General features: G+C 46.6%; 1 protein-coding gene across 2 annotated transcripts; it reads right to left on the bottom strand.

The window, feature by feature from the left end:
* Nucleotides 1–12,012: 12,012 nt before the first annotated feature.
* On the bottom strand, nt 12,013–15,292 carry pou3f3b (POU class 3 homeobox 3b). 2 transcript variants are annotated; one of them, XM_086117381.1, is made up of 2 exons: nt 13,417–15,292; nt 12,013–13,052 (listed from the first exon to the last, which is right to left on the bottom strand). In XM_086117381.1, the coding sequence occupies exons 1-2, from the start codon at nt 14,656–14,658 to the stop codon at nt 12,954–12,956; spliced, it is 1,341 nt and encodes a 446-aa protein (XP_085973507.1). In that variant the 5' UTR covers nt 14,659–15,292; the 3' UTR covers nt 12,013–12,953. The 2 variants fall into 2 exon arrangements, with proteins under 2 accessions (XP_085973507.1, XP_085973436.1); XM_086117310.1 differs by having other exon boundaries at nt 13,408–15,292.
* Between the last annotated feature and the right edge of the window lie 1,129 nt (nt 15,293–16,421).

Here is a 16,421-nt window from a genome sequence, read left to right on the forward strand (position 1 = left end):
TAAACACCTCGGATGTGGCATTGAATACTCCATAAAAGTAATCATATACATGATGTGTTTAACGATGAAAAGGCAAAGGGACATTTGTATCAATTATTTGTTAGAATAGATGGAAAAGTGTTGAAGGCGTTGGTCAAAAAAAGTAATACGTGCGAGGATTACATCAAATTGCATCGCTCCAAAAGGCATTCCAACTCATGAAACAAGCAAAAAAAAAACAAAACAGAACACGTAATGCAACTGTAAATTGGATAATAACAGGGACACGGTGGCATGAAGACCGCAATACACGGACTGCCAGAAATAACAAATGACGTCAATCAAACCAGCAAATTATATGGAGAAACAAAACATTTTTCAATGACAGAGTAATGATCGACAAAGGCCACATCAATATCATGACTTTTGAAATTGTTGCGCTCTCCAGTCCACATCAGAGCATTTCCACTCGTTACAAAAAAAATACAAAGCAAAGCTGCCACATAAAGCATCAGAAAAACAAAATCTGTGACTGTTTTATTCAAATCACTTCCAGCCATGGTCCCAGTTTGTCATGCAAAGGGTAAAACATGACCACTTCCTCACAACCCGACCACGAGAAATCTGCCGAAAAGATCTCCGACACATGGAAACGGAAACTTCCATCTTGTGCCGCTTTGCCACAGAGACGTTTTGAAAGACGTTACAAATATGTGTTTACGATTAGCGTTTAAGCAAGCAATGAGTGCATTCGCTCGATAACGTTGGCCTGCTCGCTTAAACAACCCTTCGTCATGTAGCAGACACATTTTTTTGTCGCCTTTTCTTTTGCAACAGAACAGTCTAAACACATGTGTGCATGGGACAGAGCGTTGTGTCTAAAGACCAATGTCGTGTGTCTTCTCTTGGATGACTTTGATAGAGTTGGAACAGGAACGAGTGAAGATTAATCCAAAAAAAGGGGGCACCGACCGCAGGCCGGTGCCAGTGGATTTGGCGGTGTGGTTAAATTGCCTCAAGGAGGCCCGTCATCAGTTGGATGATAAACAGTGTTTGCCCCCTTCTTTTGCCACCAGCGTCCTCCTGCCCAGCAAGAAAAATTGTTTCGACCCGTGTTCGCTAATTCGCAGTGGGGGTGCGGGTTGGGACATTAATCATCCCTCCTCATTTGACAAAAGAGTTGTCTTGGACGGACTGGAAGGAGATGTTCAAATGTCACTTTTTGCCGATGACAAGATACCACTTGTTAATAACGGCCGGTGAACACGGAGAGGCGGAGAGCGAAAATAAAATCATTTGAAGTGCACGTGAGGCTGATGGAAGCCATCCAAGATTTCCACATGGAAAGGCGGCATTCCACAATAGGCCACGCTGACCCCCCCCCGCCCCCCCTTCTCTCTTAAATGGCGCGGCACCCTTTGTGTGCCTAAAACAGCGATGGAACATATCACAATGGAGGCCATCGCACCGCGGAGCTCAGCCGAGCGCTCCTTCCCCCACTTTGCCGAGGATGGAGGCTTTTATATTGGCGAGCTGAGGCTTTGCTCCCGTCATCATTTCCACGCTGCTTTCCGCTGATTCCCTAATATCCTTAGCGCCTGGCGTAGGGATAAGCCCATCACGCTGAAACATGACTATAAACCGTTCACGGCTCTAAAGAATCCATTATGGTTCCTCCACAAACATGGAGACTCAAACGGCCACTTCGCTCGCGCTCATTTATTTACCCTCGGTGCCGCGGCGCAGGGGGATTCGCCGCACCGCCAGACAGTGATGCCGTTTTCAATTACAAGTGGTCATTCATACCACAAATCACTTAGCGGGCATCTTTAGCACGCTCGGCTACGCGTACGTTTAGGCGCGCGACAAAAGTACTTTACTAAGTTAAGAGCTCAGTAAAAGACCGGTGGCGTGGATCCAATTGTGGCAGCTGCAAGTGTGAACAAAGCACGGAGCGTCATCCATAAAACGCGTATTCGCTTACACGGGCTGAGGCTGAAATAACAATCTCATTATCACCCGCCAACTCCGGCGCACGCGCGCGCACAATCATGACAGTAATGTGCAGATTATGGAGAACTGTCCCTGAGTGGAAATTAATTTGCCATCGGTAATGGATAAAGACATTTTATTGAGATGCGTAAAGGCGGCCGAACTGCCAGCAATGACCTGTAAGAATCAGCCCTCATCAATATCATGATAATTACAAAGCGCTTCTGGCAGCGCGTGAAATGAACTCGCATGCAACAGATTGGGCGGTGGCCATACATGTCTGCAGGTATTAGAGCGCCTTCTCCTCACAGCGCCTCCACGGGGGCAAGTGCTGCCTGAGCAGAGCCGAGGTCTTACCGCCGCTCGGCCCGGTTTGGGTCCACTGTGTCTGCGGCTAATAGCCTTTGACAGTTCGGAGTAAAAGAAAGCAAACGCAAAGAGACAGTGTTCTTTCTCCTTTGGCAAAATTGTGAAGAAATACATTCCCCTCCAAAAGCATCGCAACGGACAGGTGGGTTCTTTTATCTCGGCTGATGACCGAAAACATTTGAGAAAATGACGCGAGTGATATAAAGTTTTGCTTTTATTTCAACATGTTTTCCTTCCATTGGCTACATATCTTACAAGACAACTTTGGTTACTCTCTTGACCCCCCTCTTTGGCGGGTAAAGCGTATCCTATGGCAAGGGGTCCCCAACCTTTAGGGCATAGGCCTCTACCGGTCAAATAATGAGACCTGACTGGCTATGAACTATTGATATCCTTAATATTTGTTCATAACACATTCGGTGTATTTTCAGAAGGGGTGATCTGTGAGGCGCTCCCACCTGCACCCAGTACAGCAGAAACATGGACGCATTTGAACCCCCCACCAAAATTCCAAGAGGTTGCTGCTCCAAGTGTTTCCCAACATTCACATCCACGTCTCACCTGGAACCACTTTGTTGCTCACCTCACCCCTTGCCCTCTCGCACACAGTATTGAGTTCCCTCCGACAGCCGAAAGGTTACTTCGGTCCGTCTGTGGGTTGGAGAGATGACGTGACGACTTTACTCCCTCTTCTCGTCTCACGGTGTTTTCTTCATTGGAACGCCTGGAGAGGAAGGAAACCATTTCAGACTGGGTGAACCGGGGTCTGGCTCATTGGAGAGGAAGAGGATTCGCTTTGGAGGGTAGACAAGGAGACACCCGAGACTTCTAGAAATGTCTGGGAATGACTGAAGAAAAACATCCGCCACCCCGAGTGCACTCCTCCTCCCCTGAACCTTTTGCCCATAATAGGCGCACGCAGGGGCCAGAAACTCAAATGTTTGCGCGCATTCTCATTACTATTTGAATTTAGACACAAAAGGGATCGAACCGCAAAACCTCCAAAAAGTCCAACCGGCGTCTTCCTTGGACATACGCAATCTTTTTGGAGGGGAAGGGAACGGCCTCACAGTGTATTAAGGCGTTACTCCTACCGACTAAAAATGCCTGCTTGAAACTCCATTCAATTGTATGCACGTGCCTTGTAAGTGACTGGCAGCTAATCTGGTTTCTGCACCGCCTCTCACTTTAAGTCGGCTGTGGTGAGATGGAGCTCACGTGTGACCGAGAACAAAATAAACTGTAGAAAATGCACAAACAGATGTACCAAATCGGAGAAATAACAATCCCTAGGGAACAAATGACATTTTTCCCATCATCGTGCGGATGTACGCAAACATCGATCGCTAACTTGTGTTTGTGAAAGATCTGGAGGAAAGTCCATCGCGCCCTCAAAAGTTGTGTTCTGAGGTCATACGATCCTTAAGGACTGTGTATAAATCATGTCGGGAAAAACCTGTCGGGAGCCTTGGCGCAAAAGACCTCTCGTTGAGACCGCTTCACATAACTTGTGTAAGTTGTTAATTTCCCACCTTTTTCTGTTTTTTTTTTCTCAGCAATTATTTCAAAGGAAGGACAACACTCAAGTCCTAAAGAACGCGATAAAAAGTTACATTGCAGCGTCAGAGACGCGTCAGAAGTGGCTGACTTATTTTTATATTTGTATGACCATTAAGGTTGTGAAAAAAAGTCCTCGTAGGTCGTTATGGAAACAGTTTGATTCTATCGGAAATGATTTCTACCGCGTTTCAATTATTTTCTATCGAGATCCAATCGGAGGTTCGCCATGTCCAAGAAAGGACGTTAAATGTTCCGGTCGACTCTTTTTAATCCTTGTTATGATTTCTGCTTTCTCACAATGAGTCGTTTTCTACCCATAACAGGAAAGACACCCGAGCGGACAAATCCATATATCCCTTTTACTTCTGTACAATTAGGAGAAGAGACATTGGAACGGAGCTGCTCTTAACAGTTGACGAATGACACTGCTTATTGGAGCGAGGAACTGTTTGCGGGGTTAATACGCCCAGTCGATCTTGCCATTGATCTTGCGAGCACAGCTAATGACCGCACCGATTTGAAATGATATGCCTCGCTCGTGACTTGACATCAGGGGACGGGACGAGAAGTTCTCAGGGGAAGGAAAACGCCGAGCCAAACCAGCGGGGTCTATATTAACGAGAGAATCTGCAAGCTTTTTCTCCTCGGTGATCAGAAGGCCGAGGACTACCACTGCGCTCCTTAACATCTGGCCGCGCAATTTGACAATGTAGAAAGGTTAAAGCACTAACATTAAATATTTGCCCAGAGGGGGTCAAGCCGCCGCAATTACAAGGCCCGATCGGCCGGGCTAATCGACTAAACCCCGATCGGAGCACTCTTCTCGGTCTCTGCTGTTTACTTATTAAACCTCGTTCCCGTGTTTGAGGGCGCCTTTGCGGCCTCCGGCCCCGCACGCCTCCAGGCGACGTTTAGCTCCCGACGCCGCTTTTAAACGGGACCGCACCGCTCGACAAGAGAGCAGCCGCAGAGTTCATCGGAATCTGAGGCCTTTGTCGCGCAATGATCTCAAACGACTTTCACCCCAATCTGGCAGCCATGAACACCTCGGGAAGTGTAGGTAGGAATTTGCATCCTGGGGTGTCAAACAAAGTACAGACGAGCGTGCTCGTGTGTGTGTGTGTGCGCGAGAGACAAAGACCTCCTTGGCATACTGGCTCTGATGACGTGCGTGTTGTCTAAATCGCAAATTTGCTGTACGCCAGTACCAAGTGTAGGATTAGTGTACAGTGTTTCGGAACCGTCTGGCGTCTGGCGTGCAACACTTTTGAACGATGCTCGGGGAACAATTACTGGTAATTAAATATGTGCCAGTTACTGGGGGGAAAAGATAATTGTGTCCTTAGTGTATAGCAGCAATTAATTACTTTTATTCCAGTGAGTAAAGCTTTTAAATGGCGGCGGAAGCCGCAAGGATAGCGCCGATGTTTGAGCGCAAGCAACCTCTGTGTTTGCTCTTGAACGTTTTTGCGCATTTAGCGGATGTTGCCGCAGTTTGATCGTAAAAGTGCGCGTCTCTTTCCCTCCTTCCTCTTAAGCGGGAAACATCGACGCTTGAGAGGAGCTGCGTCTCGCTAAGAGGATTGGTCAGATTGGAGGAACGGTGAGCTTCATGCTCACTCTTTCTGCGCTTGCCGCACCTCACCCAGCCAAGATTACCTGGAAACTCTTTCCGCATCACAGCGCCGGTCGAAACCGAGCATCCGCTTGCTCACATATTGGCGGAAACCGTGGGGATTATCACACTCGTTTGAGCCGCGGGGTCTCTAATGTATAACCCGCAGGTACCTGCGGCACATCATTAGTAATCTATTAAATCCACCGGCTAGAAATGGTTACGCCACCAAACGGGGCGGTCGCCTGTTTTGCCTTTTGCTTTGGTTAATGCGATACCGAGCGAGACGGGCCGGGCGCTCTCAAGTCCTTCGCCTCGTCTTTTTCCGCCGGCTCGCTTTAATCCGCACACCCACACCTCAGCCTGTCGGAAATGTTTTGCGTGTGTCTAAATGTGCACCCGCAGAAGTTCTTAGTGTCACTTAGGAGCTTGTACGCTTCAATGGCCACAACAAAACATTTTCTGCTGGGAGTTTTGCAGCCAAAATCAGCTTTCTTGGATTGTTTGCTTTTGAGGTGTTTTTATTTATTTATTGCTTGTTTGATTGTTTTTGTTTTTTTTTCAAATGAAACACACTTTCTTACACTGTCTGAAAAGTAGACAGCCGACACAAATTTGCTCAGACAGAAAACAGTACAAGAGTGGAAAATATTTAATTTTGAGGATTGTGGCCGTGTCATCCCGCAAACATTTTCAAAAGTACTTTACTTGCATTTTATCTGAACCATTCCGGTTGATTTTGATCAAAAGAGGAAAAAAACTCGAGATCAATGTAACTGATCACTTTGAGAGAACTCGTTGGTCCGTCTTTTTGGACTGCGATGCTTGTATTTGGTATTGTGATATAATTTAACCGTTGCAACGTAGCCCTCTTGTCCGGGGCTTTGCTTTCCATGAGGCTTTGGAGGACACCGACCAATTCGGCCCCACGATTGACTGGCGACCAGTTCAGGGTGGAGCCCCCATCTCTTGACCGAGGTCAACCGGGATAAGCTGCGCCGCGGCCGTGACCCGAATGAGGACAAGCAAAATAGGAAATGAATGGAAAATGGAAGAACCGGTTCATCTACAAAATAATTAGTCATATGATGTCATGTGTCTCCAGTAGAAGGTGGCGAGTGGGCGGGGGGCGGGGGTGGGTGGGTCGTAACAGGTCGGCGTGACTCCTGATCTAAGCGATATTGACAAAGCCGTCTGAGCCGGTGCGATGTATCGGGCTCCCCACTCACTCCCCATCGATTCCCCCACCTCCGCCGTCACCCGGGTGATGGCCGACAGCCCGTCGGGACGCTCCCCGGCCAGCCGGCCGGAGCATACGCGTCACTTTCAGATCCAGCATCTCTGTGCTGCGAAAATTAAAGATGAGGAGAAAAAAAAAAGGTTGTCTGCTGGGATGCGGCATCATCTGGAATGCTTGGGACCCGCACACGCATCGGCGACAACCTGCACAAATGGGATCCCAGGACTCTATCAAAGGTTTTTGGCTTACGCTGCGGGGGTGCCAAACTCATTTTTTGTTGTAGGCTCTATTGTTATTGGTGTTTCCCTCTCAAGGTCATTGTGAGTGAAAGTACCAAATGATTACATATAAAGCACATGACAAGTTGCTGGATAACTACTTTGGAAATCAACATAGTAGGGGTTGAATCCTCCGAGGCTGTTGTGTGACGTGTCCTTCTCTAAAGACTCTGAATTGTCAACACATTTCATTGATTTTAAATTTGAGTGCGAGCGGTGTGTTTTTCTGCACGTGCCTTGCGATCTGTTTAAATACTTTGATGGAATTGTTTATTTAAATTAGAGGGCAAAATATTAGAAACTGCTCCCTGTATAATGCAAACATGCTCTAGTGGAGCCTCGAGTTAAAAGCAAACACGATGCATCATCTTTTAGCTATTATGCCTCACTCAAATGCAATCAACTGCCAACAGGACCAAGTGTTAATGTATTCAAATGCAGATTAAAAGGATACCCCCCCCCCATACCAATGATTAAGATCTTTAGAGAATTTCTATATTCAATGTGCTTCTGGAACTGGTCATTCTTTTTGTACACTGAAAAAAATGGTGTGTTGAATTTCCTAAAGTGGTCGCATGAACTAAAATGATCTGAATCCTGATCCCTTTTGAAGTACACTCTACATCTATTTAAAATGTATCTAAATGCAGATGCTATTCTATTGTGTGCAGCCACTTGATCAAAAAATCAAAAATAAAATACCTAGTTCACACACAATGTTGTTTGGTGTCAATTTAGAAAATGTATTTGTATTTCCGGGCGGCCCGGTGGTCCAGCGGTTAGCGCGTCGACCTCACAGAGTGGAGTTTGCATGCTCTCCCCGTCCTGTGTGGGTTTTCTCCGGGTGCTCCCGTTTCCTCCCACGTTCCAAAAACATGCGCGGCAGGTTGATTGGACGCTCTAAATTGTCCCTAGGCGTGAGTGTGGGCGCGGATGGTTGTTCGTCTCTGTGTGCCCTGCGATTGGCTGGCAGCCAGTTCAGGGTGGGCCCCGCCGACTGCCCGATGACAGCTGGGATAGGCTCCAGCACGACCCTTGTGAGGAAAAAGTGGGTCAGAAAATGGATGGATGGATTTTGATTTCTCTACTTTGCTTTTTGTACTTTTTAAATGTCCTAAATACTTTCAATGTTGTATTTTGCTCGAAAGAGTCACTGACTTAGTGGTACACCAGCCTGATTTGTGTGCGGCCACCGAGGGTCCAACAGTGACGGTGCGCACGCGGGTGTGAATGATCGCGCGTCTCGATACGCTCCCTGCGGCCGACTGGCGAAGAGTTCGGGGTTCAGCGTCCAGCAACCACGGTGTTGAAAACGGATGAATGGATTTTGCCTTCAAAAGTGGCGTTATGTATGAAACCGTGCCGAATAAAGAAAGCTGATTTTCCCTATAATAACAGACATCTTGTTCAATACTCTGCGTGTATGTTCAAATCGCGCAGACGATGCTTCAAAATGGTGCGCGCCCATGAATTGTGCCAACTGACTACCCCCGCTTTTTGAAACTTATAACGATTGGAACTGACCACGATTTGTTCACGTTTCTAATGTCCTCTTGGTCTGCACGCGGGGAATACTTTGTAAACGCTAGATCATACCTTGCACTTTTGTGTACCACAGATACGCCGTACGTCACAACGCGACAATCGCATTATCCGTAGCTGCCGTCACAACAACATCGTATCTTGTGGCTTTCCATTCCGCGCGAGGAGGAGAGCAAGCCGCAAATATGTCGACTGTAGATGATGTGAAAGATTACTAACTAGCTTCCCGGTTCCCTTGGCAACGACTAAAGCTTGTCGAGTCTTTTGTGGGGATCATCAGGCGGTTATTTAACCCCTCGAATGACTACAAAGAAACAAAGCAGCCTGAAAACACCAACCATTTCCATCGGAAAGAAATACAACTCTAAAACCTTAAAAATCTCATTTGTATTTATTATTATTATTTGGATTATTTTACAATAGCTAATCATAAAACGCGCAACATATCTATCTTCCAACAAAACACCGAGAGCCACAAACGACAACCTCGTCGCAAGCAGTACTGTACGCGAATGTGTTGATAATTCGAGTGGCCGCCGAGCGGCGCTGCAGGGTCACAGATTTCCTGCGCTACGGTTACTGTACTTCCAAATTCTATTCTGTATGGATCATGTTGATTAACGTACAGTATATCGGTTATATGGAGGAACAGTATTTGTATTATTGTTTTAATTAATTTTAATACCTATACCGTTATAATACATAACCAATAAATGCATTAAAATACAAAGTTGAGATATAAAACGCGCCGTAACTGCACCAGATGAACAATACACGATTATTGGAGTTTTTCAAAGGACTCAAGTAGGTCTACCTTTCATAAAATTTCGATCTAAAGGCACCGATCCTCCAAAATCATTCGATGTTCGGTAACTTTATTTTTACTGCGTCATGTTTTATGTTAAAAAATAATTACGTATCGGGTTTTTTTCCTGCTTTACATGGATGAATGTAAGCATGGATGCATGGATGGATGCATAGAGAGAGTGAGAGAGAGAGAGAGAGAGAGAGAGAGAGAGAGAGAGAGTGCGACTGCTGGTGCACATTAAGAGCTCTTGTGTATCACAAAAAATTATAAAATTTCACTGAATTGGCCGTATAACATAATAATGTATCTTTATTCATTTCTATTCCAGCAACATAGAGGCAGACAGAACAAATTCATAATCTTCTATTAGATGGCAGACAGTACGTGATAGATAGATAGATAGATAGATAGATAGATAGATAGATAGATAGATAGATAGATAGATAGATAGATAGATAGATGGATAGATGGATGTGCTCACCACGCTACCTGTTCTCAACTCCGTGACCTTGACAATTTTTGGAGAGGAACCCCGGAGAGTCACGTCATTTCTACAACATCCTGACGCTGCCCACACGTTCCACCTGAGAAGATACTCATTTGTATGTCTGTTTTGATGTATGATGCAGCAAAAAAAAAAAAAACAACAACAACAACATAAAAAAAACATGACTATATCGACTGTGAAACTAATTGTCGAATGTTGGTGGCAATTAAGCACAATGTGTATCTAATGGGGTTAATTTTAAACAAACATTTTTTATGACAAATTAAGCTTTAAGTGTTGAACCATTCCAACATTACAGGCAACAATTTAGGGTACTGGTCGTTTAATACTGCCGTTCCTGTTGGAATAATGTGAAACAGTTTGGCTGGTGGTGAGTGTTTATAGGTCTGCGTGCAATGATGCTAATAAATAAAATAAAAATTAACTATGGCACAGTAAAAAAAAAAAAAAAAAATTTAATCGGAGCAGAGTTCAGCATGCGGGGTTTTTCTTCTTCTTTTTTTTTTTTTTTTTTAGAAGACTTGGCCGAATTAGCAATTCTGCTCCACGCGTGAATTGAATACAGATGTATTTCCAAAAGGACACACTGAAAGATCTAAGTGCTGGTGACTTGTAAACCATGCTGTATAATTGAATATGCATTCGATAATAGTGCGCCGAAATCAACCTTATCAGGACCTAATAATGAATTGGTCCTACTTAATATTCACGTCGCGTGGTGTAACGCGGCCTTTACGTTGTTGCTTAAGAGCATAGATAAAATATTAATCGGGGTAATTATTTCTTATGACACGCGCGGCAGCGACTTCCTGTCGGAGGTCGATTGAAATATTAGCAGCCATTTGGTGTTGAAAAGTTTGCTTTGCGCGAGATATACCCCCAGATCACTGACAAAGTCGTGTTAGGAGCATAGCGGTGTGACGCAACCCCTCCATTATTGGGTTCCCGGGGCCTCGCCGGCACGCACCCACGCAAGCGCGCGCACACACCGCTGCCAACATAGGCTTGGGGAGCCATGAAAAAGCCAAAGCTCTTGCAAAATAGGCGGATCAAAACCCATTATGAGATTTGAAGCGCGGGTTTTGTGTCGGGCCCGCTCGAATCTCTCACCAGATTGGCGTATTTGTGCACAAGCGAGGCAGGCTCGTGCGTGCAAAACGATCACGTGGCAGGCAGCGCGGTGTGCCGTTGGCAAGTTGGCCGACTGCTCTCAAGTGGAAATGGACAAAAAGCGCAAGCGACAATTACAGTATTTGGATTTCACCTGGTGGTGAAACATCTCGTTGAAAATGAGTAACCAAAACCCTCAGTGATTCGAAAGCGGGAGAAGGAAATAAAGTTTTGCATGACTCCCATCTAGGACGTGCCACATCTCCAGCAACGGAGACAAAGAAGTGTTGCGATGCGATCGTTGAATTCGGTTGCTAAGCAACTCGCGGGGGAATTCATCCGCGAAATTCAAACCGTACGTCGCAAGGATACGTTCTGTGAGTTCTGACGAACGGCGAGAGTGAAAAGTTAAAAAAAAAAAAAAACGAATTAAAAAAACAAGCCACCAAGATGCACCACTCACTCGCTGTGCCATTGCTGCTCACGCGTGCCATATTTTGCACTACATGAAAACAAACGCGGGTCCCTGAATTAATCCGAATTTGGCCCGCAGCGGTTGAAATTGATCACAGACCTCAATAATAAATACTGCACGTCTCCACGTTCGATTGAAAACTGGTGGGAAAGCATTCGATGAATACATCCTTGATTCATAAGAAAGCGTCCTGACACGTCCGCGCACATTCTTATTTCATCCAAGGGAATCCTCCCCCTTTCCCCAAACTGTGCAAACTCCAAACGGGCCACGTGGACAAGTTGGGATGTTATTGAGCCCGAAGAGGCTCAACGTGTAAACAAACGACTGCATTGCTTGCTTTTCAACGCCGCTGCATCAACGCCAACATTGATGCAATTATTTTGGCGAATGTGTTTTTATCGAAATTCGACATTTTAATTATATTTCACTTTCCAAAATGCTGATCGGCAACATTGCACGTTAACGCGTTTATCCGAGAAAATAAAAACCTCCAATAATAATAACAATGACGCCACTTTAACACACAACATGGCTCAATTTCATTCTAACAAATTTATTGTGTCTCAACCAGCTCGTACGGAACCGCTACTGAAATTAAATTACAATCAAATGATCACATCAAAATATACCAACACGGCAGCTTGTGATAATTTGTGCTCCTCCAGAATAAAAAAAAACAAACAAACAATAAAAAAAATAAGAAGAAAGAGAAAATATAACAAGAAAGCATCTCACACAAGTCCATGGGGGAGGGGGAAATAAATTACTGTCTGGAATAATTCATAGATATTCCGAATAAAATATTAAAACAAACCTCATTCTGAAGAAAAATATAAAGTAAATAATTACGATCAGTATCTGATCTAGTGATCTATATTGCCGGCTTTGCAGAGTTGTTTATTAAAACCTACCAAAGACTACTGCTTAGAAAGGGCAGCATTATATGTCCACAGTACCCACTCCCCCTTGGCAAAACATTTTTAGATTTCTTTTTCCCCTCGTCAAATAAGTGGAGCTGAAGTTTTTCTTAAATGTCTCTTTTTGTTGCAATATAGAAACGGAGAAAAGAAGAATCCACCACGACGACAACGTCCATTAAATAAAAAGAAAAAGAAATGCCAGCAAAGCAGAAATGATCTTTGAGATCGGACGAGTTTGGGGAGCAGTCCACTTCCGGTCTTTTTTTTTTTTGTCGTGGAAAAAAAATCCCTGATCCTTCGAATGTGGGTGACAAATACAACAAGAAAGCTCGGTGGATGTCGTTCGACTGGTTTGAAAGCGGGACAGTCCTCCGTGGAAATGTGTACAAAAAAAGCTGGGCCCTTTGTCTCCATCACACAGGACAGTGGTCGTTGTTTTGGAGGGTGAGCGCAGGGGGACGGAAGGCGGCGGGGGGGGGGGGCATCAAAACAACACTTTGTAATGGTGGTATGATGTGTGTTGTGGGCGGGGGTGGGGGGCATCTTGATGTGTCTCAATGCGCCAAAATTACCTGGTGGAATGAACTTGTGGTTGTCACCCTCTGGTCGCTCGCCTCACTTGCGTCTTTTAAGTAATCTACTAAAAAATGCCCCTGAAAGAAACAAGCAGAAGGAACCTTTTAGGTTAAGACATTTCAGGGCCCCGAAGAAGATGCGTTTGTTCTGAAGGGGGTTGGGAGGCAAGTGGTTCAAGGTTCTCTTTGTTTTTCTCTCTCTCTGCTGAAAAATAGATGTCACATTTGGTTGTATTTTGTTTGTTTGTTTTTGCAGTCTCATTCACATTCCCTCACAATCACAGAATCAAAATGCTGCTATCCCGGCGATAGTCTGCATGTGTGTTTTTGCGTAATCAGTCTAATTGTGTGTAAAATATTGTGCTGCGCTGCTCTATGTTTCACTGAACATTCGTTTGCAGTCCATGGAGGGGGGCGGTGTTTCTGCACTCACATTGCCGACCTGAGAGTACACATCCTCCGGCGTCTGCGCCACTCCGGGGGGCGTCATCCGCTTTTCCTTCTGTCTCCTATTGCAAAACCACACTCGGACCACCTCCTTCTCCAGCTGCAGGTTGTCCGCCAGGGTGCTGATTTCCTGGGCCGAGGGCTTGGGACACTTGAGGAAGTGGCTCTCCAGGGCCCCCTTGACGCTCACCTCGATGGACGTGCGCTTCTTTCTCTTCCTCCCCTGCGCGGCGATCTTGTCGATGCTGGTGGGGCTGCCGGTGGAAGAGTCGGCCTCCTCCAGCCACTTGTTCAGCAGCGGCTTGAGCTTACACATGTTTTTGAAACTGAGCTGCAGGGCCTCGAACCTGCAGATGGTCGTCTGCGAGAAGACGTTGCCGTAGAGGGTGCCCAGCGCCAGGCCCACGTCCGCCTGCGTGAAGCCCAGCTTGATCCTCCGCTGCTTGAACTGCTTGGCAAACTGCTCCAAGTCGTCCGAGGTCGGCGTGTCGTCGTCCGAGTGCGGGTCGTGGCCGTTGACGCCGCCGTGGTGCTGGTGGTGCGGATGATGCTGATGATGGTGGTGGTGGTGGTGCGCGCCGCGGTCCAGATCCGGGGTGTCGCCCCTCACCAAGCCCGGGTGCACCAGGCTCTGGCTCCCGGGGCCGAGCATGCCATTCACGGTGAAGCCCCCCGGCTGAGAGTAGATGAGCGACTGCTGCTGTTGCTGCTGCTGCTGCTGCTGCTGCTGCTGCTGCCCGCCCGATATGGAGTTCATGTGCGCCGCGGTGCTGCTGCCCCAAGCCCCGGCGTGAGTCTGGTGGGCCGCTAAGTGAGGCGGCACCGGCGGCCGGTGGTGCAGCGCGGTGCCGGTGCGCAGGTCGTCTCTGGCCGAGTTTTTCACGTCTTGCTGCTGCGGACTGGCGCTCATGCCGACCGGGCTCGACGACCAGGGGGAGCCGGCTTCGGCGGCGGCCACCGCGGCGGCCGCCGCCGCGGCGGCGGCATGCGGGAGAGAGGTCACCCACTGGTGGGCATGGCTCAGCATGTGTCCCCCGTTGCTCGCTGCCATTGCGCCTTGCATAAAGTCACTTTGCACCATCTTGATCGAGGGGTCTCCCCTGTAGCCCCCAGAGCCCGAGGTAACGGCAGCACTTCCCGGCTGCATGCCGCCGCCTCCCGAGTCAGAGTGCACGATGGAGCCCGACGATAGGATGCTATTGCTGCCCAGATACGGATTGGATGCCGCGGTGGCCATTCCGTCAAGCCTTATGAATATGATGGCGCTTTGCCCCCCCCCCCCCCGCCCCCTCCCTTTCTTCAGTCACTTCTTTCGTGCGGGCAAATTATAGCTCATGAATTATTCAGTCTTCTAAAAGTATGTCTTGCCACACACAACGCGTGCGTAAAAACGCCAGGTAGACGTTTCGGGAAAACTGAATAAAATCCGCGTGCATTTACAGCATTTGGGCAGCCGTGCGTGGAGATGGACGAATTCAAAGTCCCGCTTTTCAAAAGTCCTTTTAAAACATGTGCGGTCCGTGTCCAAAGTTTGGCGGGTGAAAATGTGGACATTCAATTTTCAATTATGAATTGGAAAAAGGCTCGTCTCAAACAAAGTTTTGGTGGTCAAGAAAAAAAAAGGCTTGCAAATTGTCCACCGAGTCCCAGTTTATGTTCCCTTTTGGATGATAAAAAAAAAAAGTCCTTTTGTAATTCAGTCAGATTTCTCCTTCGCTTTATTCTTTCTCTCTCTTCTTTTATAGCGGTGAGAAGTCTTCCTCTTTGTTCCGTTTTGATCTATTTCAACCTGCCAAACCGCAAACTCCAGTTGAAGTACAATCCGTAGGAACAGTGGAAGGCGCTGCTCATCAGCCTCCTCTCTCATTCGCTTGTTCTCCCTTTCCGTCCTCTCTCTCCCCGGCCGGCGGTCAAGTCCCGCCCCCCTCCCACCCTCGTCCACCGTATCCCCGGAGCACGAGGACTCGCGGATGTTTACCCCGTTCCTCTCCACTGATTGGCTGCCGGCAGAACGATTGGCAGGCACGAGCAGCCTCGCCGCGGGCTCACGAAATCTCTTTCCGGCTGTTGCAATTGGTTTATTCTTAAATTGCGGCCCCAACAAAACCAGAGTAGTGAATAAAGTGTGAGCTCCTCCTGTGTTTGTACAAAATATATTGACGATTTCCAATCAATCTGCGTGGGATTACGCCCGCACCACCACTGTGACCTATAAATCAAAACCTTCCCTCGTCCAGCCCCGGTGCAAGAGCAGGATTTAAAGAGACGTTTTACGAAAGTAATGCTCAATTTTCAAAGTATGAATTTAATAACATGTTTTGTCTCAACGATATTCAGAGTGAGATATTTTCAAATTCTGTCATTTGAACATTTGCGCACGTAAAAATAGGTATAGTATTCATTAATGTTAACACGTGTTTATTTCTTGTTCTACCAACCACAAGTTTTTATTATTACGTTGATTGGGGAAATAAAACCGATTTTTCTCTACCTTTGACACGCGTCTGCTTCACTAATAGGACGAGAGTTGACTCAAACCATTAACAATTCTAATGATCTCTCCACTTCGCCCGATTGCATAATAGAAGAACGAATCAACATATGCTTTTTAATTCCTGATGGCCAAGGCATGCATTGAAGAGACGAAATTGCGTCATCAAAAAGTGAAAAACTTAAAACGCGCTGCATTTTGCAAACAAACTATCAGAATTGTCACTCTCAACTTCATTTCCTTTTTAGCATATGTTAAACAATTCATTGGCTTCTCTTTGTACGGAGCCAAACGTCTAAACAGGGCTCGTGTGTCTGTCTTCAATCCGTTCCACCAAATCAAGTAGAAAACCTGCTCATTAGTATTCAAGATGTCCATGCTTTCCCTGCACCCGCGTTTGCGGTGGGAAGTGCTTCCGTTCGCGTCTGGGTCGCAAACAGAGTGTCTCGTCTGCCAACTAAAAGCAGCATGGGGAAAATAATGTGAAGGAGGGGCTTTCGTTCATTTAT

This window comes from Hippocampus guttulatus, chromosome 1, assembly GCF_054856545.1.
Source record: "Hippocampus guttulatus isolate MCC_2025c chromosome 1, RoL_Hgut_1.0, whole genome shotgun sequence".
NCBI lineage: Eukaryota > Metazoa > Chordata > Actinopteri > Syngnathiformes > Syngnathidae > Hippocampus > Hippocampus guttulatus.